The 26,940-nt window shown below is 37.8% G+C and overlaps 1 protein-coding gene across 2 annotated transcripts in view; it reads left to right on the forward strand.

The window, feature by feature from the left end:
* ttc28 (tetratricopeptide repeat domain 28) overlaps positions 1–26,940 on the forward strand; it is a 162,539-nt gene that overhangs the window by 17,504 nt on the left and 118,095 nt on the right. Inside the window, exon 1 of one of the 2 annotated variants that reach the window (XM_076886758.1) lies at positions 17,113–17,220. The exons of the other annotated variant lie outside the window; for it this stretch is intronic. Coding sequence (XP_076742873.1) covers positions 17,194–17,220 — 27 coding nt within the window. The 5' untranslated portion in view covers positions 17,113–17,193. Of the gene's footprint in view, positions 1–17,112; positions 17,221–26,940 lie in introns of those variants that run through there. 2 annotated transcript variants of the gene reach the window in all.

Consider the following 26,940-nt stretch of genomic DNA (forward strand, 5'->3'; position numbering starts at 1 on the left):
CTGGCAGGCAGCCTCCTTTTTTTTATAGTACACATAATACAGTTCAAAACTGCTCAATTAGTCAGTCTCGGACTCTTCATCTCTTCATGTGTGAAAATGTTAGTTATCGTTCTCTCACTCTGGACGACACCATGGGGAAAGCGACATATGAGGATGAATCCTGCAGATCAAAATGCAAATAATGCTTACAACAAAAAATACTATGTGAATAAAAATAATAATAAATAATAATAATGCTAATTGTATTGTGCAGCTGAGGTTAATGAGGTTGATGCAATTAGCATCTTGGGTGTTTGTTAACAGCAGTTCAGCTGCAAGAGCTAGAGGAACTAATCACTAAAATAATTACCTACAGATTTTCTAGACAAAAAAACCCTTCATATTATTGTAGTTTTTGCAAGTAGGGTACCAGAAATCTGTCTGAATTGAAATAAAACAACATTTATGTCCTTTTGTTTCATCATATTTCTGGCCACAAAACACCTGCATTCCACTAATGCATGCTGATGGATGATCAATCTGTCAGTCAATGTGTAAAACCTTATGCATACTTTCCTCGCATTAAATCAAATACAATTATAAGCTCATGTGTTTGGCAGGGCCCCAGTGACACTGCTAGGCTGCCAAGCATGGGAGCTTCACTGGGCATATGTACCACCAACTGTCTGTTTGAGCTGGGACCCGTGTAGCGTATCAATAAAAACAGAAAGACCATACAGTCTACATGATCATGTTTATTACATGATCATGTAGACTGTATGGTCTTTCTTAGGAGGAGAATGTCGACGTCTTGCATGACACAATGTGCAGGCATCAAAGGATTAATAAATGTGGAGCTCAACAGTTTCATAGCCAGACAGGGTTAATTCTCTTTTGTATGTTCCAGCTTATCTTCAACTCAAAAAAATGAAATTGTATATTAATGAAACTCTTGAAAAGCTGCATGTGCCTTTATTTTACACAGGAAGCCTGGAGACATGTTACCTGACTGAAATGTGGAGTCGTCCAGCCGATAATAAATGAAACTGTTCCTGCACCGGGGTGTTGAAAATGCTGGGATGCTTTGTTCACTCCATCATCCAGCATTAATTGCTGAATAACAGTGTTCGAGCCAAAGGTGTGAATTTCTGTAGAATGCTATCAGTACTTACTCCTCTCTGAAGCTTTTGCTTCTGTAATATTCAGAGGCAATTGAGGAGTGTTTTGTCAGTTGGCTAAATATGACCTTCACAAGTGTCCTGAGGGACGAGAGCAGGCTCAGTGTGCACCACTCCAGTGACACGCCTGTCAGGCACAAGCTGCTAATATAGTCAAATATCAGACGAGCTGAGGTTACCTGTTGGTGTGTGCGTGTACGTGTGTGTGTGTGAAAGAGCATAATAGCACAATTTAATACAACCTTGCCATAAGGCATGAACAAATCAAATTAGCTATTAGTTAGCACTAGCACATAACATAACATAGAAACATAAATAGAACACACACACACACACACACACCTACCTTTCTTATCTTTTCTGTTGACTACATAGTGTAATTTATTTTCTCATGGACACATACAAGGCTGAGCGTTGTTAGCTTGCCCAGTGGTGCATGCAGTCACTACAATCTGTGTAAATCTTCTACACTCAGGAATATATTTATGTAAACATTTTTCTCAATTTTCTACTTGTGAAATTGGAGCAACAACGATCGCTATTTTAATGACAAAAGAATCCAAATTTATCAACATCATTTTCCCCACTCAGATTTCAGATTTTGATTTGTTTTTTTCTTGTTGTTTGCATGACCACTATTAACAGCAGGCAGCTGATTAAGTGGAACTTATACTACCCTGTGATTATCCATTAGTTTATCCCTGTAAAAACTGTTTGAAGAGGTTTTACACCTCTTTTGATGACAAAAAACATACATACAATTTAGAATTCAAATAATAATGCTAATCAATTCATTTATGCATTATTAATTTAGAATAATTAACTTAAATTCATGTTAATGTATGGTGTAAATTGCTAAATATTTTTGGGGAAAGCAATCATTTGAATATTATCATTTAATGATCTCTTTTGTAAAAATATTTACAAGTGCATTAATTGACTTTGAATGTGATTTGCAAATGCCTGAAAATTGTTTAAAATATTATCATTATAATATGCGAATATCCTATGACTTTGTTTCTTTAGTCATTGCAGTAAGAACTGGTGTGTTGCTGAACACATTAAACCTTGAACTTAAGGCTTGGGGGGGGGTGGAGAGTATGGTTTTATTAGCCTATTACTGTTCAGTACTGCCAGCAGGGCAGAGGTGTTGACCCCTCACTCCTCCAGATCCTTCCTGCTCTCATCCAGAGGAAGAAATCAATGTTGAAAGCTTTCAGCTCTGTTACTAAATCAATACCTTTTTCCTTAAACTGCACACACGTATACACAGATAAGTGCAACACAGACGCATGCACAACTGGACAGATCTGATAAGCAAACAACGTCCCTCTCCGCGTTATTTGGTTTCATTTGCTGCACCTAGACTTTGACCCTTGCTCACCCCCATGTGATCATGTTCTCCAAAAGCAACACCCCAGCATCTGACCTCTGACCAGCCCTTTCCTTCACAGCCAAGGATGGGTTTGTGTTGTGGTCACATTGATTTATTTTGTGTTTGAAAGACAGAGACAGAGGTGCTGAAGGTTAGAGAGGGGATATAACAGCTGTTTTATGGTCAGATGACCGTGATCACAAATAGTCAGCAGTAGAAGTGGTCAGATCCTTTACTAAACTAAATATCATTTTTTCACAGTACCCTGTGAAGGTCTGCACTCAAAAGTTTAAACAGCATAATTGTTAATGGGATCTAAAATGCAGTATCTCATGTTTTTTTTTCTGTCATACATATTCTGATACAGTAATGGATGGCCGTATTAAATATGGCCAAAGGTTCATATAATGATTTTAGCGAATAAAATCCTTGTGAGTCTAAACATGCTCTAATAGGTTTTTTTCTACTCTCGCAAAGAATCACAAACCAACATGCTTTTGAAATTTGTGGTTTTAGGACACTGGCTCAAGGAATGGTGTCTTTAAAATAAATACTCTGCAATAAAATATCACTTCTGTCTATTATAATATCTATTATAATATGCATGATTTTTAAAGATTATTAATATTGATGCATGTATTGTGTACATATATTTAAGCTGCTTGAGGTCGACCTGTTGAAGTTTGACCTATTTTATATTTAGTGAACTAGTTCAAGTGGCTCATAATGGATTCCTGTAGCTCAGTCAGTGAGTCAGGTTTTCTGCTAAAGATGGCTGATTTGGTGGTGGTATCTTCTGTCCCCATGTGTATACGTGTAGTCTGTTGTAAACAATAGAAAATATTTACAGAAAATCTTGATTGCTTTGGCCTTTAAACTCTTAACGTCCAACAACTTGGATGCCTGCGTATTAATGTTATGTTATTATTATATTAATATGGGCTGAAATACAGTTTACTTTGTACAGTAGCTGGTAGATAAAAGAGTTACTTTTTGCCTTTGTACTCTTATATATTTCAGAGCCAGTACTTTTTCACTTACCTTACTTAAAGTATGATTTGTTAGTAATGTCTGACACATTTAGGTTAGTTGTCTGGTATTGAGGTTCAATTTGTAGCCCCACAGAGCAGCGGTGTGCGCTGCATCTTAAAATGATCTGTGCAGAAACTACCCAAACCCAATGTGTAATCATGTCTTTAAAAACACTAACAAACAAACATATAAAACAAATTGAATCAACATGCAGCAACAGAGTGAGGAAAAACATTAGAAGAAAAAGTGTCAATAAGAAGTAACAGGATTAAAGGATTTTTTTTGCACAGCCACACAATGATGAGTCTTGGTATAAATGCAGCGCTTTCCCCATCCAGCTGATTGAGATCATTTCTGATTAAGGAAAGGTCTTAATCAAGGTTCTTTTTGCAGCTTTCACTGTTAGCAGGAGATATATAATTCATCAAAGATTTTAACTATAGCTTCCTCAGCATGTGCTGGAAGTGGGTGCGAAGCACTGGTGCATTTGCTGTGATGTTTTTGGTTTTTGCTCCACCTTCACTTGACAGTGCAGAAGGAGGAAATATTTCTGGTCAGTAACTTTACCACCATCTTCAGAAAAAAACAACCCATTATTCCATAAGAAGAGATTTGTAGCCTAAGAGTGCCAAGCTGGGAAAGCTGGGAAATGGAAGGAAACAAAATCTGTAAATGAAAAGTTCTTTTTGTATCTAAACCTAACCATGGCTTAATCCTATTGTTTTCCAACCCATTACATTTTCAGGGTCATATTGTTGAAGCTGCTGGCAGCTCTCAAGGTGTCCAGAGTTGTTAGTACTGTGGTATACCAGCTGCCATATGTCGCCAAGAGCTAGTGCTCCTGTATGAACGAGAGTGACAAATTCTGTATCAAGAGAGCAGGAGAGGTAGTGGTGGCGTTCACAAAACTGTCAGCTACGAGACCACAGTTTGTCTCTTGTGTAGGAGCTCTGTTTTTGTGCTGACTTTGACTTTGTTTTCATTCTGTTTAGTTTCCTTCACATTTTTCGCCTGCTTGTTTTTGCTGTTTGGTTAGACTTAGATTCCAAAACTGCTAAGTTTAGTAAAAAGATCATTGTCATGGTTCAAACACCTGCTAGTAAGGTAAAGCTTTCTTGCTTGAAAATAACACTGCAAGATACCCAACGGATTAAAATGTGACATAACGTCGCTAAGTGACAAGTTGGAAGTGAGACGGGGCTCTAATGTGACGTATAGAGCAGGGCGATATGACCAAAAATATTAATCACATCTGACAATTTGCAATAACGATATAAATGACGATATAAATGACACTAGACAAAATACTTTACAACTTCACAACTTTATTAGTGCAAAAAAACCCATCAATGCATTTTCACTTAAACAAGCAGGTGTTTTTATGTGTATTAAAGTTATATAAAAATTGCAAATTCCTTGCTGACAGTTTAACCAAAAGGCATTTCCAGTGGAAATTGGTCAACATATCCTCAGCATAACCATGTATAATATCCACAAAACGTAAAAAGCGGTTATACACACAATAAGGTAATATTATGTTGAAGCACAGTACGTATCACTCCGCGAGGCGCCTGCATACAATAGCCGTAATGCTCCGACAATCCATCAAGCTGTGCGGCTTCGTAGCTTAGCAAAGTCGTACTAAAACATTTGACAGATTTTCGAGCGCCGTGTACCACATAACATCGTTTCGAGGTCAGTAAACACAACCAGAATTCATACATAAGGCACACGGGATTATAAGGGGCACTGTCGATTTTCAGAAAAATCAAAGGATTGATTTTTAAGTGTGCCGTATTTTCCAAAAAATACAGTAATAACGATGGGCCGCTAGCATGCTCTACCAAAAATAGTGTTTTGTTGTGTATCTGACAGACGAAAGCTAGACCAGTTCCACACCACTGAAGTTGCAGCATTTTTACAAACCAGTTCTGGTTCATCCGTTTCATTTAACGATCCGCTTTCCCCCTTCTCATTCTCCGTCGCCACCATACTTTTTCCGCCATGTGCGTATGAAAACAAAGGCACTGCGCATGCACGTTTTACCCATATTCTATCGCGATATTTCATTTTCTTATCGTTGCCCAACATTATACCGGTATTACCGTGAGTGATATGATATGGCCCAGCCCTAGTGACGTAGGTAAAAATTTTTATTCTTCAACAGTCATAAATCTTTTAACATTTTAAGGGCCTTTTAGATATTATGCACCATCACCTCAGCTGAAAAAGGCCAGGACAAACAGTGTTTTTTTTTTTTTTCTGTATTTGTTACTCAAGTAACAAAAACATCATAACTTGCTTAATATTGACACTTTTGACATGGGACACATTGTTAGGATAAAAATTGGGGTTTCTTGTGCAAAAATATTCTTCCTATGTTAACTGTGCTGTTTATATAATATAATGTTAAATTGTGCAGTTGTTTTTGTGATGTTCTGCTGTAAAATCTAAGAGACTGGCAGAATTACTCTACCATTTAAACTAGTTTACTGTCCTGAGAGCTGCAGATGAGGGATTTAATCGATTTTCCTTGGTGCAGCAGTGCATGGATTTCTTTAAACTTTATCTTTTAGGACTGTCTTTTATGCTGATGTAGCGACAGTTCTGGTACTCTACCCATGTAATTTAATTGTTCCTTTGTCAGTGCCATTCAACTGATATAACACTCAGATCATTTAAATAACCATTTAAATAACATAATTGACATAAGCCAACTTTAGCTTAAGTCAGTGTCAGTTTGATTTCTTTTTAATCAACTGGTCAGTAAATTGGTTGGTACTTGACGTCACAATGCTGAGATGGGGACTCTGGTGTGCGTAACTTAAGCCAGTGTCAGTCCACTCAGTGTTAAATCAAATTTACAAAAGGATTACTAAATGAGATATATGTAAAATAAACATATTTGCAACAGTAAAATAGTGTACAGCTTCGTGTCACCTAAAGTGTCATTTCCTTGTTTTTTTGTCTTGGAATTTTTTTCATTGGATATTGTGTGTACCTTTAACCCCTGAGCAAACATTTTTTACTAGACACGCATCTCATAAGCCTGGATGCTACATCTATATGTATATATCTGTGAAAAACACAGAGTCTGAGCATGACTGTGTACTCTCTGACTAGCAGTGGTCAAAATAAACATTAAATCTACCAGTCTTACAGAGAAACTGAAATGAAAAAAAACAAAACAACAATAATTGTACAACAACATAAATTAAGGTGTCTAGATTTTTGTGTTATCGCTAATAATATTCTTTTTTATATCTACAGGACATTTAATCTTACTGGTATTATGTAGTAGTGACAAACATATGACCAATGCTTTCAAGACTTAATTTTGATCATTTGTTGTTTTCCCAGCATAGGCTATTAGGCAAACAGTTGTGTTTTATATAAACATAATTTTGAGGACAAAGACTTGCCTCAAAAACAACATCATCTTGAATTTTCTAAACCAGGGCAGCACCGATAACAAGAGGCAGCTCTAAGATGCGAGAGTGGACGCTGTCTGTGCAGTGGAGGTGGATAAAAGAGAAACAACAGCAGGTGAAATACCTGCTGTGGTTGCAGAGAAGAAGCAGATTAGACAGCTATGTGTGCGTGTGTGTGTGCGTGTGTGCGTGCGTGCATGCACAAAGAAAGGCAGTGTTTGTGGCCATGTATGGGAGCAAAGATGAATTGTCTCATTTGTGGTGGGTGCCTGGAGGCCACACAGACTGATGTAGCCACTCTGCGGCAGACTTTATCTCACACTCAGACTATGTCCACACTAAATGCTGACAAATTTAAACACCTTTGTGTGTCAAACAGGGCTCTGTCCACAAGAGTGTTTTCAGAATTTGCTGTAAAATCTCAGAACCATAAAAAGCAGCATTCTTTCTCTCGTTCATCAGTTTTGTTGTGTTTTTGTTATATGTCCTACATGTTAAAATTACAGATTTACTCTGACACTGGTATACATTTGCAGTAAAAGATAAAAACGTCAGTGTCAAAATTATGAATAAAACAAACTTAAGTTATTATACTAGCAATAGCCCATCCTACTGGCCCATTTTGTCTTCAAGTGGTTCATTCCAGATTTAGTGTCAGCCGAAACAACCATTAAGTTATATATGGGTGATATACGTTAAACATGACATGTGAAAGAAACACAAGTGGAGGTAAATAATAATAACATTAATAAAAGGACAGTTGTCAGTTAGAGGCGATTGTTAAGGCTATTTTCTTACTCTAGAGCTTAATATATTCCTCAATAGTCTGACAGCGAGCCTTTTGTTCCCTTTGGCCTAGGCTTAGCTGTACATCAGTTGCCCCCCCCCCCCCCCCCCACACTTCTTCTTCTGCCTTTAGTGGTCACCACAGTGGCTCGTCTACCTCCTCTGTTGCACCAAATGCCTGCATATCACATCCATGAACCTCCTCTGAGGTCTTTTTCTTTTCCTCCTGCAAAACCTGTAGAGGTGGAGTATAGAGTCGCTGAGATCATACCTTCGCCTTCAGTCATGCACACAGACACTGTCTAAGATTTCCTCACATTTATCAACCTTACCATTCCCCTTGGATGTGTGCAAAAAAGATCTAGACGTTGTGTCTCTTGATGATATTTTCAGTGCAGCTGTTTATTTTGAAAAATGACAAACTTTGTTATTAACCTGCCAACACAGAAGTTGATTTCTCAGGGTGCAGGTGAAGTATGTTACTAAATATTTAGAACCAAAAATTAGATTTCAATAATGCATAAAAGAAGCACAAGACTTTTATTTTGAAATCAAATACAAATACATAATATGAATGAATGAACCCAAATAAACAATGATTCTTTTGCAGCAAACATAATTATACCTGACCCTGAGACATCAGTTGGGTAGACATCAACACACAAACACTAACGACTGCTACAACTAGTGTGGTTTCACCTGCAATGCAGTCAAAAAAAAGTCTCTACCATCTAGCTACTGTTGGAATTAATATTATTGCTGGTCCCTCTTGGGGTTCAGCATCATGCTAAAGGATACTTTGGCTTGCAGACTGGAGTGGTCAGAGATTAGCAGATGATCTGCTCTACTTCTCACTATGCTCTACTGTCACCCCATTGTGGCTCCTCATGGAGTGGTGCTTGAAAGTATAAACTCAACATAGCAAGTGCAAATTTGTAAGATGCACTAACAGTTTTGTGACTTTTTTCCTAATTAGCATAGTTGAGTTGGGGGTAGGGCAGTATTATGACACAGTGGCTGTTTGTATTTCACAGTCTCAGTTTTAGAATTGTTACAGCCTTATCCAATATTAGGACATCTGTTCACCTCTTATTCCTCAGAATTTCATTCAAACTTTCTGCCATATCAGCTACTCTGATGGTTATTGCACTGATTGGATGTCCTACCTATTAGTGATAGGTAGGAGGTGTACAGAGCATTAGTGGATGATTTTATGGCCCACTCTGGGAGGAATCATATTTTTCAAACTTCAGAAGGAAGATCACTACACAACTTGTGCCTTTCCAGGATCGGATGTTGATGAGGTAGAGGAGTACAAGTACCAGGGCATCTACATCAACAACAGGCTGAACTAGAAGACCAACCCAAGCTATGCACAAAATGGAGCTGAGCAGGCTCTGAGTCAAGTTCAAGTTTTGAATATTTTGGCTAGTTTGCTAAGTTACTGAATCATTCGTTAAAGCTTGAGAGCGAGCTAGGACGGCAGCCCTCGGTAGGCAATAGTTACACAAAGACTATTGTGCAACTATTGTTATGCTAAGGTTATTCAGGAAAGGTTAGGATTTAGATATATACTGTAACTGTGGAATACATTCAGTCTAGTCTTACCACAGTAGTCACGTAATTATAATTTTTTGTTCGATAATTCATAGTTCCTTGATTCAGGACAGGCAGGAAGACTGTAGCAGTGATGAGTTCTCTCTCTTTCATTTGAGTTGTGGATTGTGTGATGGCTGCACTTACAGCCACACAGTGGTAATATCCACCATGTTAGTGTAGAGGCTTATACATAACATTGCATTCACATTCGTCTTTCTTTAAATATAGGAATTAATTTACAGGACAATAAATAACTGGTTTTGGTTTAGAATTAATTCACATACTCACATAACACTGCATTCTCATTTTTTTTTTTTTTTTTTTTTTTTTTTTTTTTTAATAAATAGGACAGGGGGAATGAATGAGAGAGAGAGGGGGAGAGAAAGAAAGAAAACCAAAGGGGAGAAGAGACGGTGAGAAGGGGGGGGGAAGAGAGACAAAAAAAAAAAAAAAAAAAACTCCTGGGTCACCTGTATGGAGAAAAAAAACAAACAAACAAACAAACAAAAACAAACAGAGGAGACAGCAAACAACAAAGAGCAACATAATAATAGAGAAAACAAAGCACCATACCATCACAATAAACTAGCTAGTCATAGATATCAGTATTTACTAAGTAATAAACGATATTGTGCAGCACGCAAGATAGACAGCGCACAGTGTGCTTTGAGGCAGCAGCCAAGAAAGCTTTAGTCCGCGTCTGTGAATACCCATGTGTGCATACCTGTGTGGATCAGCATGCTTGCATTCCAAAGGTTTCTCCATGTAATGATCTGCTAGGGAGTGTGGGGGGGCCACAGCCCCGTCCTCCAGGGTGTGAAGCGGGTATGGAGGAGATCAAAACTCCAGACATCCAGAGGCCCCCAGAACATAACACTGCATTCTAAAATGCAGTCATATCATATCACACACTTATGTATGATTTAATCTTTGTTTTCTGAGTTACCTTTGTTGCAGCTACTCCAGTCCCTTGATTGAGATGCCAAGAGGTGGAAAAGGGGTGGAGCAAGCTTTAAAGGAAGACTGCGAATTGGTTCATTCCATAACTCGGGACCATGGGGGGGATTTGGAGATCATTATGTTAGGTTTAGTTAGGTTCTATGTGTTTCCCCCCTTTTTGTGGACTGATCAGCCACTATTTAAGTTTCCCCTTTGTCTCGTTAAGGAAGTCAGTTCGTTTGAGTTATCAGTATTGTTGTCAATTTTGAGTAGAGTTCTGTTATTTTGACCTCTTTTATGGGCCCAAGATTTTAATTCTTTTTGCATGAGTTAACCAAATATTTTTTTGTGTTAAATAAAAATAATCCCTTTTTTTTGGACTTTAACCTGTGCCTATGTTTCCTTCGCTGCTCGGTCCATCACAATAGTTTATATTAAACTAAACAAAGAAGTGCTGGTCTTCTCACAACAGAATATCAATTTTTATTGATATTGATCATTTTCATTTTAAACATATTTTTACTATAGATTATATAATTGAAGTTATAATTTGCACTGACTACTTCGAAGAGAATTACCTTAAAACATCTGTAACTGAGTGCTCAACTAATTTCACAATGGATTAAAAACAACTCAATTCTGCTCCCGCATAGATGAGTTTACGTTGAAAGACAACAGATTAAATCCCAGTGTTTGATCTGTGAAGATTCTCATCTTAATTTCTAACATGTAGTTGCTTCCAGCCTCCGTTCCCCTCTGTGGCTCTACAGGTCTTTGTGATTAAGGGTCAGTACAAGCAGAACAGAGATGATCAAGAGACACATCCTAAATCTGTGTCTGCTAGTCCAGTACACACCAGCACACACACACACCAAACCACTACATTCATCACTGCCAAGGTGTGAGTTTAGTAGCCATGTTGACTGTAGAAAGTGCTTCATCAAAATGACTTTCCTGACATATGGAGTGTGTAGGTGTGTGTTCATATTCCATGTATCTATTAGCGAGGTGATAGGTGTGTGAGTGTGTAATGGCAAAGTGATAATGCCTCTGAGAGAGATTAATAAGATGGAGATTTGATAAAGATATGCAGTTTTCCTCATCTCTCAGCTCCTCTGACAAACATTTCTTTCTGTATCTGAAGAAAAGGTCAAGGTTCAAATGTCAGAGGTCACACTATTATCTCATGACTGAAATACTGCCAGGGAAGCCAAGGAGTCAGTTTGGGGGAGTTTGCTGTAGGTTACATTGTAGTGAAACAGTAAATGAAATACATGACTTACATATCATTTCATTACATTTTTGTAACAACAACAATGTGGACCTGCAGTTTATGTTAATGAATTCATCCTTCAAATGCAATGCTATTTGCATACGTTTGGTTTCTTGTATGTGCCCTTTTGTCTCCTTTGTTTGCTGCTTGTAACCGGTTGTAAATATACAGATATACGGTTTACAGTTTTCATAAAAAAACAATGAGGTTGGCACCAGCCATGAGCATAAACAACCCCACCTCCAGACACGCACGCACGCACGCACACACACACACACACACACACACAAACACTGAAAAATAGCTACTAAATTATTGATAGCATCTGAGGCGTGGTGTGATTCAAGAGAATCGTGATTGCCTAATTCAATGGAAAGGCGTCATGTACAAGCAGAACATACATGTGTCTACATATGTACATGCAACACATTCCAGATCAAACTATTCCAACCTGAGTTTAAAGAAATTGTCTAATCAACCCTAACTCCTAAACCTAAACTATCAGTAATTGAGAATTTTGGCTTTTGTTTTCAGAAGTATTTGCAATAACAGGTAAAAATTTTTTAAAGTAAACCTGAAATTAGCTGTATATTCAAAGGACAGTCCATGTCCATGCAAACAGAAAAAACATATGAAAAAGGATGACACTAAACAGCACACAGTGTGCAGAGAAAGACACTGCCTAATCCTAAAAATAAAGTGGACCTGAAAAATAAAAGAACTAATCTCTCTTTTTGAAATGTAGTGAATTGAAATATTTTTTTAAGAAACCAAATATACTACTGTTCAACACTGGATTGGTTGAAAAAAAGGGAGATAGTATTTCTCCTACTTCTCTTCCTTGTTCTTCTTTTTGGTGATGATGAAACTATAGCAACATGACAAAATCTTCTTTCAGTTAAACCACTGCCAGTTGTTACAGATCCTGGTGTGATCACTAAACCAGCATACAGCACAACAGTCACACAGATATCCTCAGAGTGGACAGTCCCTTTCCCGCAGCTTGGCACATTCATTCCATGTAAAGCATTGCTGCTTTAAGAAAGATAGATTGTTGCATCCATGCAACAACATTTTGGGTGCAAGCATAAGGCACATATTGTCAGGCTTTATATTAACTGTACTTAATCCTCATTTGACACCTAAAAATGGATCTCCAAGCCACCGCTTTCTCTATAAACATATTTTTGTACAACACTAATGGCATGGACACGGTAACTGTATAACTTTAAATAAAAGATGTCTATTTATGTAAACCTGCATCCTTCCTAATGGCCCACAAAGGGTTCCTGTTATTAAAAGGAATATGTTTATGTAAAAATCGCACTTGGCTCCCTTGACCTCACTGGTAATAGTCGCTACTGTGAGTGTTTGTAGTCCTCATCATGTTTAGTAAAAAAAAAAACGTAAGATGGTAACTTCGAAAATATCCACCTCCAGGCTTCACAAATGGAACCTTAAAAGAACGTGACATATGTGACATAACATTGGTAGTATTACTGTATTACATACAGTCTGTAGTATTTTGAATGCCGCATTAACTTTTAAAAACATCTAAATTGATTTTATAATGGAAGTTTGCCAACTAAGTAGTATTTCTGGCACCTCAGGAACAGGTAAAGCACAGCACATTTTTGTCTTTGGTCAATTTATTCTAAGCTAAACTAACTATCACTTGATTGCAGCTGTATATAGTACTGCGCAAAAGTGTCAAGCCACCCCTCATTTCTTCTTTTCCAAAGACCCAGAAATTCTTGTCATTTTTAAAGTGGTCTTCAAAAATAGCTCAAGATCACTCGCATAGTACAATACAGTAAAACAAACCTAGATAGAAAAAACAAACACAGTAGAAAACTATCAGTCATGGACTGGCCTCCCCAGCAACAGGATCATTGTTGAATATTATTAAACCAATGATCATCTTGAGAGAGAACAGAACCAAAGGCAACCAGCATCCAAAAAGAGTTTTGGAATGTCCTTCAAGAGGCCTGGAGAACTATTCCTGCAGACTACTTAAAAAAATTAAAAGAGAGTGCAGACCGTGCTGAAGGATAAAGCTGGCCATACCAAATAATGACTTTCAACCTCATTAGGATGCACAAACTCTGTTTTTGCTTCGTATACTGTATTTCTATGTATGTGTACACATTTCAATCAATTACTGCACCCATTTTCATTTTTCTCACAAAATAAAAAGACACATCACTGCATTAATCATGCAAAGATCAGACATTTCTTGCCTAACTCTCAGGAAGAAAATATATATGTATGCTATATTACCAGAAATGCTAAAAATAAAGCTTTCCTTTAATGTGTGAGCTACCTAAACAGTATGACAGACATTCGAAGAGGCCATAAAAGCACTAGTAGTAGTAGCTCTATTAAATAGCAACAGAAAAGCTGGTATGTCAGGAGCACTTGTATAGTTTAAAGCTTGGTTTCTTTAATAGATAAGAAGGTTTTCAGTATTATATAAGAGTCAGTTTGTCTTTGATGTTCACATCATCACAGCAGGAGTCCTTCTTCCCCCTCAAGGGTTTTACCTCAAACAGGGCACCAAAGAGCAAATTCATACCAGGACATGTCACTGACATAGTTATTGCCTTTTTCATATTGACTGTTGTTTTTGTTTTATACTGTAACAAACAAACTGTAACTATTTTTTAATACATATTTGCATAACTTACCTACTTTGATGAGGTTCTGACTTCTCTTTTGTGTGTGAGTTAGAGCTCGGTGTTGCATGGACATGTGCATTGCTAATGTGGTTATGCCAATATGTCTTCTGGAAGACCATGTGTTTGCCTCTATAAGTCCTTTTTCTGTGAGCAGAATGCAGATGACAGTCATGTTGTTTGACAAGGAAAGGGGATGAAGGCGTATAATGAAATAAAGTATTGTTTCCAGCCTCTTGCCTCGTTCAATCTTCAGTGTCTTTAATAAAATACACATGCACACACAGACACACACACAAACACAGAAACTTGTCAGAGCTTATATCAGTCACCAGTCTCATTTTCAAGTCCTTGAATTAGAATATAAAGTAATGTAATATTTTCTCCAACCTAGCCCTTAGGTATGAATGTCAAATATCAGATGGTGGTTAAGACTTTTAAGGAGAGGGCCAGAGCCAGTTGATTTTTTTAACCAAAGTTAGTTGAAAACACTTTTAAAAAGTGGAACAATTTTTAAAAGATTCAGTCAAAATGAGCTCAAAGAGATGAATACACAAGAGTGACTCAAAAAGCTTCACAGATGCAAAACAGACAAAAAAATTCAAAACATTAGAAAAATGACTCAAAACTACTGCTGTTAATGAGAGCAAATTATGACCAAATTGACTCAAAGTGACCGTCACTGCTGACTTAATACTATCAGAAAGGTGACTCATAACCACCTCAAATATACAAAAACTCTACAAGCTCTAACTGGAATTGACCAAAAAAATCACAAGCCACAAGAAGATGCAAACCCCCCCTGTAGAGGTTTCAAAATGAAATATTGCTCAAAAGCACACCAAAGTGATGTTGCAAAGCCACAAAGAGATGCAAAAAACCATTTCAAAGGTGACTCTAAATTACCTCAAATAGGCAGACATTACCACAAAAATGGCTCCAAACCACCTCAAAGAAAAAGCAATGGTGCTTGGAGCCACAGCTTGACTTTTAATATTTGACCTTAGACAGTATAAAAGATAGATATAGCTTTTGTGTCTGTAAAGTAAAGTGACTGTGGAAGTTAGTATGCCTTTTAATTTGCACATGTTCAAAATTCAGATCATTCTTCTTTAAGCTGCTCCCTTTACAGGTTACCACCCTATCTCTATCATCCTCTTCTTTTGCACCAACCATGTCCTCACTACATTCATAGCTAGCTACATCCATAGAAGCTATGGCTTCTCAGCTATGTCCACCTATTATTGTTACTACAGTGCTACACGTCATCCTTGTTCTTTAAAAATGGTACCAGTACACCATGGTACCAGAAGAATCCTATCACTCTCTGGGGTAGTGTTAAACAGTCTGTTTCAAAAGTCCTCTCCCCTCTCTCCGACACATCTCCATACCTCCATATGTATGTGTTTATCTGGAAAAACTGCATTTTCACTCTTTATCCTTTTCATAGCTTCCCTCACTTCCTCCTTAATAATCCTCTACTTTTCCTGATTCACTTACTTCCCTCTGTTTATCCTACTCTCTCATTTTCTGTATTCATCACCTCCTGAAAATACTCCTTTCATGGTAAATGGACTTTTCTACTCTAACAGAGCATTCGAAGTACAACTCACTCTCCAATGGACACACTCGTTTTTATACTTACCTGCTTTCTATTTAACATTCACACACATTTGTACACCTATGAATGCATAACAAAGCAACTTAAGGCTAGGTATCTTGCTCAAGGATACTGGGTATCCAGTCAGGGATCGAACCACCAACCTTCCAATTAGTTAATGAGCTGCTCTCCCTCCTGAGTTACAGCTAGAGCAAACCACATTTCAGCTTCTCATCTCCTCTGTTCACTGGTTAGCACATTTCCATTTCTCTCCTTAATCACCCTAACTTGCTGACGTCCTTTCCAGCGTCATATCTCTCTGACTAGCCCCTCAATACAAGTACTTTTCTTCTTCTTTACTCCATCTATATATACATATCCCATTTTTTTTTCTTTGCTAGCCTTTTTGTACTTTCCATTCAGATGATATACCAAACACCCCCTTGGCACAGGTATGTTATTCATTCTGCTGGGTATTTTGACCTACTGAAGGTTTGGTGTTACTCATATGGAAGCGAGAGAACAAAACTCTTTCAGCTTATAAGTTGAGAAGAAAATATAACCACTAAACAGGCAGCACACTTGCCTTAAAAAACAAGCAAAAAAACCGATTTGTTTCTGTGAACTAACAGACATTGCAAAGTTTAATATGTAACAAGGAATTTATTTTAACTTATAGTTACCATTATTTTCACAATATATTAACAGATGTTTAGTTCAGTATGTGTTTTTCCCCTAAATGCAAAGTGGCTGCTTGAGACACAAATAAAAGATCCGTCAATTCGAACCTTCCTATATTTACTGAATGAATGCTTCACTGTGCAATTCTGAATGTAGGCTTTTGTAATCATATGCTTGTTAAGTGAAAACGCATCAGTTTCTTTTAAATGAAATCGTACGTAATACAGTGGTTACCGTGTGTGTGTGTGTGTGTGTGTGTGTGTGTGTGTGTGTGTGTGTGTGTGAGAGAGAGAGAGAGAGAGAGAGAGAGAGAGAGAGAGAGAGAGAGAGAGAGAGAGAGAGAGAGAGAGAGAGAGAGAGAGAGAGAGAGAGAGAGAGAGAGAGTTGCGTTCTCGAAGCTGGAGCTGCTAGAGCGCACAGATGATGCTGTGTACGATGACAGGACACACTGCACCAGGTGTTACCCCGTGGTTTCCAGTAACATTTTAAAAGGGATTATAAGTACCTCACTTCTGCATCCGTCGCGTCTGCGCTTCTCCATCCGGCGGGTCCGGTGCGAGCCGGCGGAGTCAGTCTTTTAACGCGCGTTTTTGAGATGCCACATCGGCTGCTGTGACACTTGCTGCGCGTATCTGTCTTACAAATATGATGAAATGGCAGCCCAGGAAGAAGGTGAGTAAACTGTGGCTTGTAAGTTGACTCTACTCCAAAAGTTGTAGCGGAATGTGGCGGATGACTGACTGGCACTGACTTTGGGATCAACGGGACTATTTAAACACCGAGAAAGAAAACGCAGGCACGGACACTTTATTAAGGATAATCCATTAATAGCCCGCATTTCAGAGAGGCGCTGCAGTAATGTGTCTGTGTAGGATTATTGGAGGATTATGCACAAGATGAAAAAATTCCAGAAAGCTGAATGAAGTCCCAGTAAGCTTACCATCCACTACCAGAAACACTACGATTCTCTTTAGTAAAACCATACAAAACGGGCTCATAGTGGACAGCTGCAGAAGTACACGAGGCATATATATTTCTTACTTTTACTTAAATAGAAAAAAATACCATTAAGTCAGCGTAGACATCATGCACAAGTAAATATCCATGCATTTTGTCTTGCACTTTGCATTGATCCTCTGCTTGAGAAAACTACTATGTATGACTGACGTAAAAACAAACAAACACCTCTTGCTTGTTGCCTCTAACTCTATTCCAGCCAAATGATTGGTGTCATTGTTATTAACCTTTCTTATTATTCATGTTATTCCATATATGAAATTCTGTCAAATATATATTGACCACATCTTACACACCACATCTCTATGGAAGAACAGTTATGTTGCAATAATTATCTTAATTGTTTTATACAAAGCAATTGTCATTCAAAACATACCTTCTAAGGTACTACTCTTGTGTCCTTGAAAGGGGATATATATTTATACTTTTGTGGCATTTATATGGCACTTTTCTAATCTTGCTGACCACTTACAGCTTTTTCTGTCTTGAATTCACATTGACGGACATCTTACAGTCACCACGTAACTAACCATGGCCTCTGTTACCCATGTCCCTTAAATATACCAAGCATGAGAAGAAGGAAAGTCCAAGGAACATTTAACCAGTGCTCTGAGGTGATGGCACTAACATTAGTGCTACCATCAGCACATCACTGCTGCCAGTATACAAGGCAAATACAGAATGAAATTTATGAGGAATATGTGACCTTTTACCTTTAAAACATTAAACATTGTCACCTGGAGATCAGCCCATTAGTTCTGCACGGTACATCAAGGGTACTGGCATTTACCTTCTCTGTTTTTGAGCGTGCAGGATGAAACCTAATCACTATGGCAATCACCCAACTTACTTACAGTAGGCTCGCCAGAGGGTGATTTTTATACATCTTTGGTTGTTTTATATTTATTTTATATTTGTTCCAACAACTATGGAATGTATTGGCACTGTATTTGGCATATTCATGTTTAAGAAGATGAGGTCTAATAACTTTAATGGTCTTCTAATTTCTACACTATAAAAGCAAACTCGTTTTAGTGGCATAATACTTTTTGCCTTTATTGGATTGTCAGTGAAGTCAGACAGGGAGAAAGAGAGAGGGGAAGACACGCCACAAAGGACCACAGGTAGGACTCAAATCTGGGCTCCTGATCTCTGGCCATTCAGCATGTGGTTGCCTGCTCATCTACTGGTGTGCATAACTAGTATCATCATTGGCTTTTCTACTTGAAATGCATATTAAGTGTGGCAAATTATTTTAAAATGAACATTATTTAGGTTGCTCATTTTAATATCAGCAAAACAGTGCACCAAGTTTTTTCTTGTGGATTGTAGTAAAACAGAGCTACCAGATTATGGAAATCCTCAGAATATTTAAGTGCTACCTTTAATTATTAGTTTTTGGATAAAATAAGCAACCCCTATGGAAAAAAATGTTTAAGATAAGGCAGCTGCTGATATTTTAAAACCTCAATCTACTGAGTGGGTAGTGTGAACTGGCAAGGGATTCGATGCCTCACCAAATTTGTTTTTGGCTCAGAGATCACAGGGAGCGGCAGTTCTTCTGGAGAGAGTGTTAGCCCTGATCTCGAGGTGGTTGATCCAGCTATAAAGACTAGAGAACTCCCTGTGGGAATAAAGGCCAGACAGTCAGCTGTTAGGCTACGTTCACACTGCACGCGAAAGCGCATCAAATCCGCCTTTTTTGATCCTATGCAACCCATATTCGATTATGGTAAGACAGTGTGAACAGCACAAATCCAATATTTTCAAATCCGATCTGTGTCACTTTCGTATGTGGTACTGAATCCGATATATATCTGATGTTTTAGAAAGCAACTGCTGTTTGAATGGTCATGATGAGAGGAGACAAGGAACCAGAGAGTTATTCTGTATAATTCAGTGTATCCACTTGTTGTATGTGGTTTTTTAAATTGTATTTCCAAGACTATTTTTAAAATCTTCGTCACCATCTGTGTTTTAGAGTCAAAGTCCACTGTTGTGATTAAAAAGTGAATCGCTGGTAATGTTAAAAAAAATAAAAAATACACATGTATATTTAAATCAGGGAAGGAGTTTACATACTGCTTGGTAAAGGAAGCAAGGAAAACAACATGTTCTTGCTCTAATGAGCTTGTCTAATATCTTCTTTTTAATTAAATCAGTTTAAGTTTGTGAGTCAAAGGTGGGCTAATCAAAATCACACTGATTCACATGGAGATTGTTTAAGTGGATAATTTTATTCAATAAAAAATAATGTATTTGCTAATTAGCAAGCTTGTTATAATAAGATTATTAGCTCAGCTGCTTATGGAACAATGAGTTTTGACAGTTTGTCAAAAGAAAATGTAACCCTGATTTCAAAGAAGCTGAGTATGTGTAAAATGGAACAGAATTCAATGACTTGCAAATATCAAAAACTTATATTTTATTCACAACTGAACAAAGAAAACATATCAAATGTTTAAAGTGAGGAATTTTAGTATTTCATGAATATTAGCTCACAAAAAGTTGGGATGGGGCAGCCGGAAGAGTAAGTGGCACTAAAAAGAAACAACTGAAGGAGAATTTTGTAACTAATTAGGTTATTGATGAAGTGCATCTATGAGAGGCAGAGTTTCGAAAGTGGTTCAATCTGCAAAAAAACAGAAAGAAATTGTGGAACAATTTCAGGATAATGTTTCTCAAAGCACAACTGTAAATACTTTGAATATCTCATTATCTAGACTACATACTATCAGTAAAAGATTCAGACAGCTTGGAGAAATCTCCGTGCACAAGGGACAAGGCCGAAATTCAATATTGGATGACTGTGATGTTTGGGCCCTGAGGCGGCCATGTATAAAATGCAGGCATTCTGGCATGGGCACAGGAACACCTCTAGAAATCATTGTCTGCAAACACAGTTCGCCAACCCATCCACAACTGCAGGTAAAACCTCTGTCATGTAAAGAAGATGCCATATGTGAACATGATCCAGAAATCCTACTCTCTTCTCTGGGCCAGAGCTAATTTAAAATAGACTGGCAAGTGGAAAACTATTTTGTAGTCAGAAAAATGTAAATTTGAAATTGTTTATGGAAAATATGGACACCACTTCCTCCACACTAAAGAGGAGAGGGATCACACAGCTTGTTATCAGTGCTCAGTTCAAAAGGTGAGGCATTTCATATTTGAGCAAGACAATGCTAAAACCACACACTGCATGGCTTTGTAGTAGAAGAGTCCTGGGGCTGAACTGGTGTGCCTGTAGACCAGTGCGTCAAAACAGCTAATCTACTGATAAGCAATCGACAAAATATTGTGTATCATGAAATAAAAAATTCCCCCAAATGGGACATACCGCCTAACCCATATCCAAAAAGAGTGGAACTATAACAGTAAGGAGTCATATCTATAGATTAGTCATAGATTTTAAAGATATTTCCATCATGGGCATAGGACGCTGTTTTCATTTTATGAATTTTATGTCACAGAATGGCTGTTTTTTTGAAAACTGTACTTTTAACTAGTGTCAACTTTGAACAAGAGTTGCATGGTTTGCTCTGTGGTAGTTCCATGCTGACCTGACATCTTGCTGTGGTTCCCATCTTGACCTCTGTAAGATGCCAAGTCGACCACTTGTAGTGCATGCTGGCACTGTTCTAGTTTTACTGTACAGCTGTATTCTTCATTTGATGGTCCTTAAAATGCTTTACTTGTTTCAAGGATGAGTATTAAGGGTTACAATAAAACAGTAGTTGTTGTGATTAGGTGCTTTTATTTTGAAGAGACAAATGTTCTTATTTCTCAGAAAAAGGTATAGTGAATTAGGGCAGTCACTGTGAGATGAGCTGCAGTGTAATAAATTGGATCAGACTGGTGTTTAATGATGTAATATGCCATGAAATCAATATTCCCTTTCTGCTCAACACCACGTACCACAAATTAGAGCCAACTCATGAGCACAAACATGCAGACATATGCAAAAGCACACGCTTTTGCAAATTCCTTTTAATGCACAGTTTGCTTGTGCAAGCTTGGACTTCTGGGTCATCTTATCTAAGAAAAGGAATTAAAATTAAGCTGGAAGGAAAGAAAGGGAAAAGCAAAATGGAGTTCAAAACAGAAAAATAAAATGTAGGCGATACAAAATTATGCAAAATCAGTAGCCAAGTTGAATCTGGACTGAAATCTGTCACTGCTGGAATCATGTGGGAAGAGGGGGAATTAAAAGGGGGATGAAGGAGGCAAAGGAAGAATAATGAATAATAATGATTTCAGCTGGATCTATTCATATATCTGTCTTTAGGTTTGTTTTTGAATATTCTCTGAAATATGCAATTACTTGGCCTCAATTGTCATATACTCTGGAGTTTTACTTTAATGAGCAGGTGTATACACCACATACACACATTCACATTTGTCCTCATTAGTGTCTGATTTATGACCATTTACTGTATCCCTCCTTGACCTATATATTTTGAATCCACTGTGAATGTTTCATAATAGATGCTTAAAGCACAGCTATGTCAGAAACAGAATACTTTATTAATCAACAAAGGAATCATTTATTATCTAAATAATTTTTTTTTTTTTAAAGTTCACAGAGACTTATTACCTACTCTGGAGTTCCCCTCTGCTCTTCAAGCTGCTTGTTTTTGTTTTTTGCAGAATGCATTAACTGTTTTGATCAATTCTTGCCACTTTATTTCCAGCAGATATTATATGACATTTTATTTATATAGCGCTAAATCACAACAGCAGTCACCTCAAGGTGTTTTAAATTAAAGACTCTACAATAATACTGAGAAAACTTCAACAATCAGACAACCCCCTATGAGCAAGCACTTTGCGACAGGTAAGAAGAAACTCCTTTTTAAAAGGAAGAAACCCTGGAAGGAAACAGTCTCAGGTAGGGGATTAAGAATAACTAGTCATTAAATGCAACATTTTAAGCCCACTTTTAGCGTGGCTGTCTGTCTCCTGAATGCAAGCTGGTTTCACAGAAGGGCCGGAAAGATGAAGGAAGACATACTAAATGCTCAATACTAATAGCAAAGTGCCAATGTTAGAAGCAAGCTGGAGAACGTAGTGGCACATTAAGAAGCTAACAAGGCAATGTTTTTTGGCTTCAGGATCTGGTTTTGAACAAATTAAAAGGAGAGAGAATTTTGAACTTTAGTTTGTAAATTTGACACATTCGTAATTTCATTAATGCTTGTAATGCTTGATTATGTTCATGACTATTCATAACTTTATTACTAAGCCTAGCCAAGTGTTTATTAAGAGGGTTTTTGTTTCAGTGGCTTCAAGATGTCTCTGCTTTTAGCAGATAATGTTGTTGTAAAAATACCTAGAGTTTTAGACTTTGTTAAACCAAAATGACTTTATTGTGCTATGCTAGTGCTTTTGCAATTACCCCTGAGGTAATACCCCCAAGCGATACCCAGGGTATTGTCATCACCCCACCGGGCTGGCAGGCGGACAGTGGTTGTGGACACATGTTGTGAATGCGATAACTCAAGAACTAGGTGATATAGGATACTGAAATTCATACAATTGATGCATCTACTGAAAATCTTGGATGAGTTGTCAGTGACGCAAATCTCAGTGACCTTGACCTGAATCCAAAATAAGAGCCAAAAGCCATTGCCACTTTTTTCCAAATCTTTGTTTTTGTGGTTTTCAGGATGGCATGTCCTCTTTGAAAACGTGCTGTGGACAGGAAATGTTCTTTCTAATGAAATGAACTAATTGTGCTGATTGTCATGAAATTGGGTCAGTTGTGTTCATGTACCAAAACAACTAACTTTTTGCAAGAATTTCATGTTTCTCTATGAGACTAACCTGGAAGTGAATATATCTTTCAAACTGATCGGGCCTAGCCAGTGGTATTAGACCTACACAAAAGTCTTGAATGAGAGTTGAAAGATTGGAATTCATGGGAACAGTTAGAGATGTCCCAGAGTAAGGAACTTCAGAGTAAAAAGCATTCTGAAATAAACATAACTAATGGACTGTACTAAGAATTAAGTGCATCACAATAAAATACACTGTAGATTCAATGTTTTACCCAGTACCATATGTGACTTGTGATTTATACCTGTGTATTTAGAGTAGTCAGAGGTGTATTAAATATTAGTGTCAGTTTAGTTCAATCAATCAATCAATCAATCAAGGTTCTTTATTTGTCACATGCATAGTTATACAAGTATAACACACAGTGAAATGTAGCCTGACACACTCCTCGACATGTGCAAAAATTGGGGGGGTGGAGGTGGGGGGCTAGTTTATTTGCCAGTCAGCATAACTAAGTGAAACAATGAATGCAGGTTAATTTCAGGAGCTCTACCGTAGGCTGACATACATGTTTTATTTTTTGGAATATAAAATGAGTGGTTTCTCTGTCTTGCTTTATCTCTCTCTCAATCTCTCTGAGACACTGCTATTTACGCAACAGGAGTTCATAAAACATTTCAAATTCTACTCTGCTTGGTCAGACTGGCAGGACTCTGGGTGTGATGTGTTTACTTAGAATGCTGCTAAGCTGCTTAAAGCTACTCTCCTGCCTCTGATTTAACACTTAGGCCTCAGTCTTTGTATAAGGGCTCACTCAGACTCTCCCAGACATACCCTTTGATAATGTCCACCAAATAATCACCACTGCAAGGCTACTGAATCTACATAGAGTGCCATTTTCTTCTGCGGAGCCTAATGATGAAAGCCCAGAGGAAACAGTTGTACAAAGGATAGCAGAGCAGTAGTTTTTGTTTTGTTTTGGGGTTTGTTTGTTTTTTACAGCTTCTTATTTTATATGCAAAATATAGTTGTGTTACAACTCACCTTTTCTCCTCTGTCAAACCAGTGTCCACAAAGTTCAGATCAGGAATCTTCCTCTTACAAGTGTTCGCAGCTGCACATTTTGACTGTGGACTGTTACCTACTATTTTTTAAGTTGTACAACTGAACTAAAACATCTGTGACTAAACATTCTTTGTGACTAAGCGACAGTCCATGGTTTCACTTTCTCTCCCTCTAATCCATATGCACTCTGGTACTGAAAGCTGGCTTTTAGTACCCTAAAAAATAGTAAGTCGAGTTTGGTACTCAACCGTAGTATGTAAGAGCAATGAAAACTTTTAAAGATGGCCCAAATTGTCCTGAAATAAACAATGCGTTAATATGCCAGTCTAAACAGTGATCCTGCATAGAAAGGGGGTGAAAACCACCTGATATGCTTTGTTTCTTTAATTCAGTTTTATTCTATATAGCGCCAAATCACAGCTGCAATAGCCTTAGTTTCTATGTTTCAATCTAGAGTGTTTGAGAGGATGGAGGAGACATGACTATTATTTTCAAAAAGGTTTGTCCTTCTGATCATTTAAACAAGTGCATGAGGAGTGATTTGGTCCTTAACTGCTATTATTCACAGCTTGCCAGAGATATTTAATGTTCGCTTGAATCTTCACTCAGTCTTAATGGATGCATGTACAGCGTGTAACTAAATTGTTAAATTTTGGGTTGAACAGAGTTACATTTAAAATGTCCTTGTGTCTGCTGCTTACGCTTCCTCCTTTGAGTGATAGAAGCAGAAAATGGTGATGCATAAAGGAATTCCCTCAGTGCTGAGCAAAGCTTGACTTCCTCTCTCTCTGCTTCCCTCAGAGATGCAGTGCATCTCCAGGCTGAGAGGACAACATTTCTCCAGGAGCTTGTCATGTTGATAGAGCTGCTCGCCTCCAATATCCTCAGGACATTTTTTTTTTCCACTGTCTTCCCCCTCTTGATTTATCTGTTCGTTTATTTCACGCCTATCACCATGTCTGTTCTCAGAGATACTGTCTTTTACTGATCCCTAATCCATCCCAAGGATAATGTTATTCCCTGTCTTTCTCTCCCACACCACTCTCCCCATTTCAGCTGCTCCTCCCTTTACTGCTCTCCAGAGTGAAGGAGCAAGGATAAAGCAGTTTTTCTTTCACATAAGCAGAATATGGACAAGAGGAGGACCAACTCTATCACCACTATTCTTGTTTCTCCCGTGTTGCGTTTTCCCTCCTTTTGTTTGTAACCCCATTTAAAAGAGTGTTGTCATGACACGCCACCACACAGTCACTGTATAGGTCTTTTGCTGTACTTTACACTTACTGAACCAGAACAGCTGTGCAGTAACATCAGCCTGGTCTCACTTCATCTACCTGTAATGACTCACTTTATCTGTGAATGTGTTTAAAATGTGTGTCAACTGGGCTATTTCTTTTTTCTGAAATCTCTTCAAGTGTGCTAAAGTGGTTATGCTTCCTTTCACTAACAGAAAAACACTTATTCATGGCTCTTAGAGTTTTATGTGCCACAGTTCAGCCTGCCTCAAGTAGAGATTATTTTTTATTTTCAAAAAGTGTTGTAGTTGCTTGTGATTTTCCCTCTCTTTTCCTTCTGGTGCAAGCTCACAAATTGCCATATCCTCAGTGTGTGTGCCACAGGGAAAAAAGAGTCTCTCTTTACCTTTGTTTTACTCTTGGCAGAGCAAGCCTTGTGTCCCTAAAGGACAGACGCTTCTATATGCTCTCATATGTGTGCGTAGACAGTCTGTGCACTTTTGTTCATTATAGCAAACAAATGGGATTTAAGTAGCTGGAGTATGCAGGGAGAGTCACAAACTCCTTTTAAATGGGTTATTCATTAGAACATACTCTGTGGCACATGAATGAAAGATAAGCTGCAGTCATTATTTTGTTGGTGCAATACTCCTAAAACCTCTTTCCCAGAAACCATTGTTACTTGTCACTGTAACTTCACCTTCCAGTGGTCGGGGTACACTGTTATACAGTCAGAAAGTTGGTGTATTGAGGAGGTTGGTTTGGATGAATGGGTCAAAGAGAAATAGGAAATAAGTTCAACTGTCATGCACTGCAACTGATGAAGTTATTATTCGGCAATGGTTATTGTTCTTTTCTGCACCTTTCATAACCTATTGTTATATGATCAGTACAGATTTTTGTATTTTTGCCGCTGTACGCCACCACAGTGGATTTTAAATCCAACACATAACACATAAAAACTGTTTCAGAATTAAACCTTTTTTATACATAGTCCCCCCACTTTCAGAACCTCAAATGTAATGACTGACAAACACTTTCATGGTCATATGAGATTGGTCCCCTCATTGTTCCATGACAAATGAAGCAGCCATAATATCTGAAATTGATTCAAAGAGTTGAATTTGTATTTTATAGCTTTTCACTGTAATTTTACATATGAGGTCCAAAAGCATGTCAGTGCAAGTGGCATTTCTTCGGACATTTTGGCTTCTCTTCACTGGCTTCCATCTCCTTATAAACAAGGTCTTGAATAATCAGGCTATATCTTATAGTACTATATCACTCCAATAGAGCA

The sequence above is a fragment of the Maylandia zebra genome, linkage group LG7 (assembly GCF_041146795.1).
Source record: "Maylandia zebra isolate NMK-2024a linkage group LG7, Mzebra_GT3a, whole genome shotgun sequence".
Classification (NCBI taxonomy): domain Eukaryota; kingdom Metazoa; phylum Chordata; class Actinopteri; order Cichliformes; family Cichlidae; genus Maylandia; species Maylandia zebra.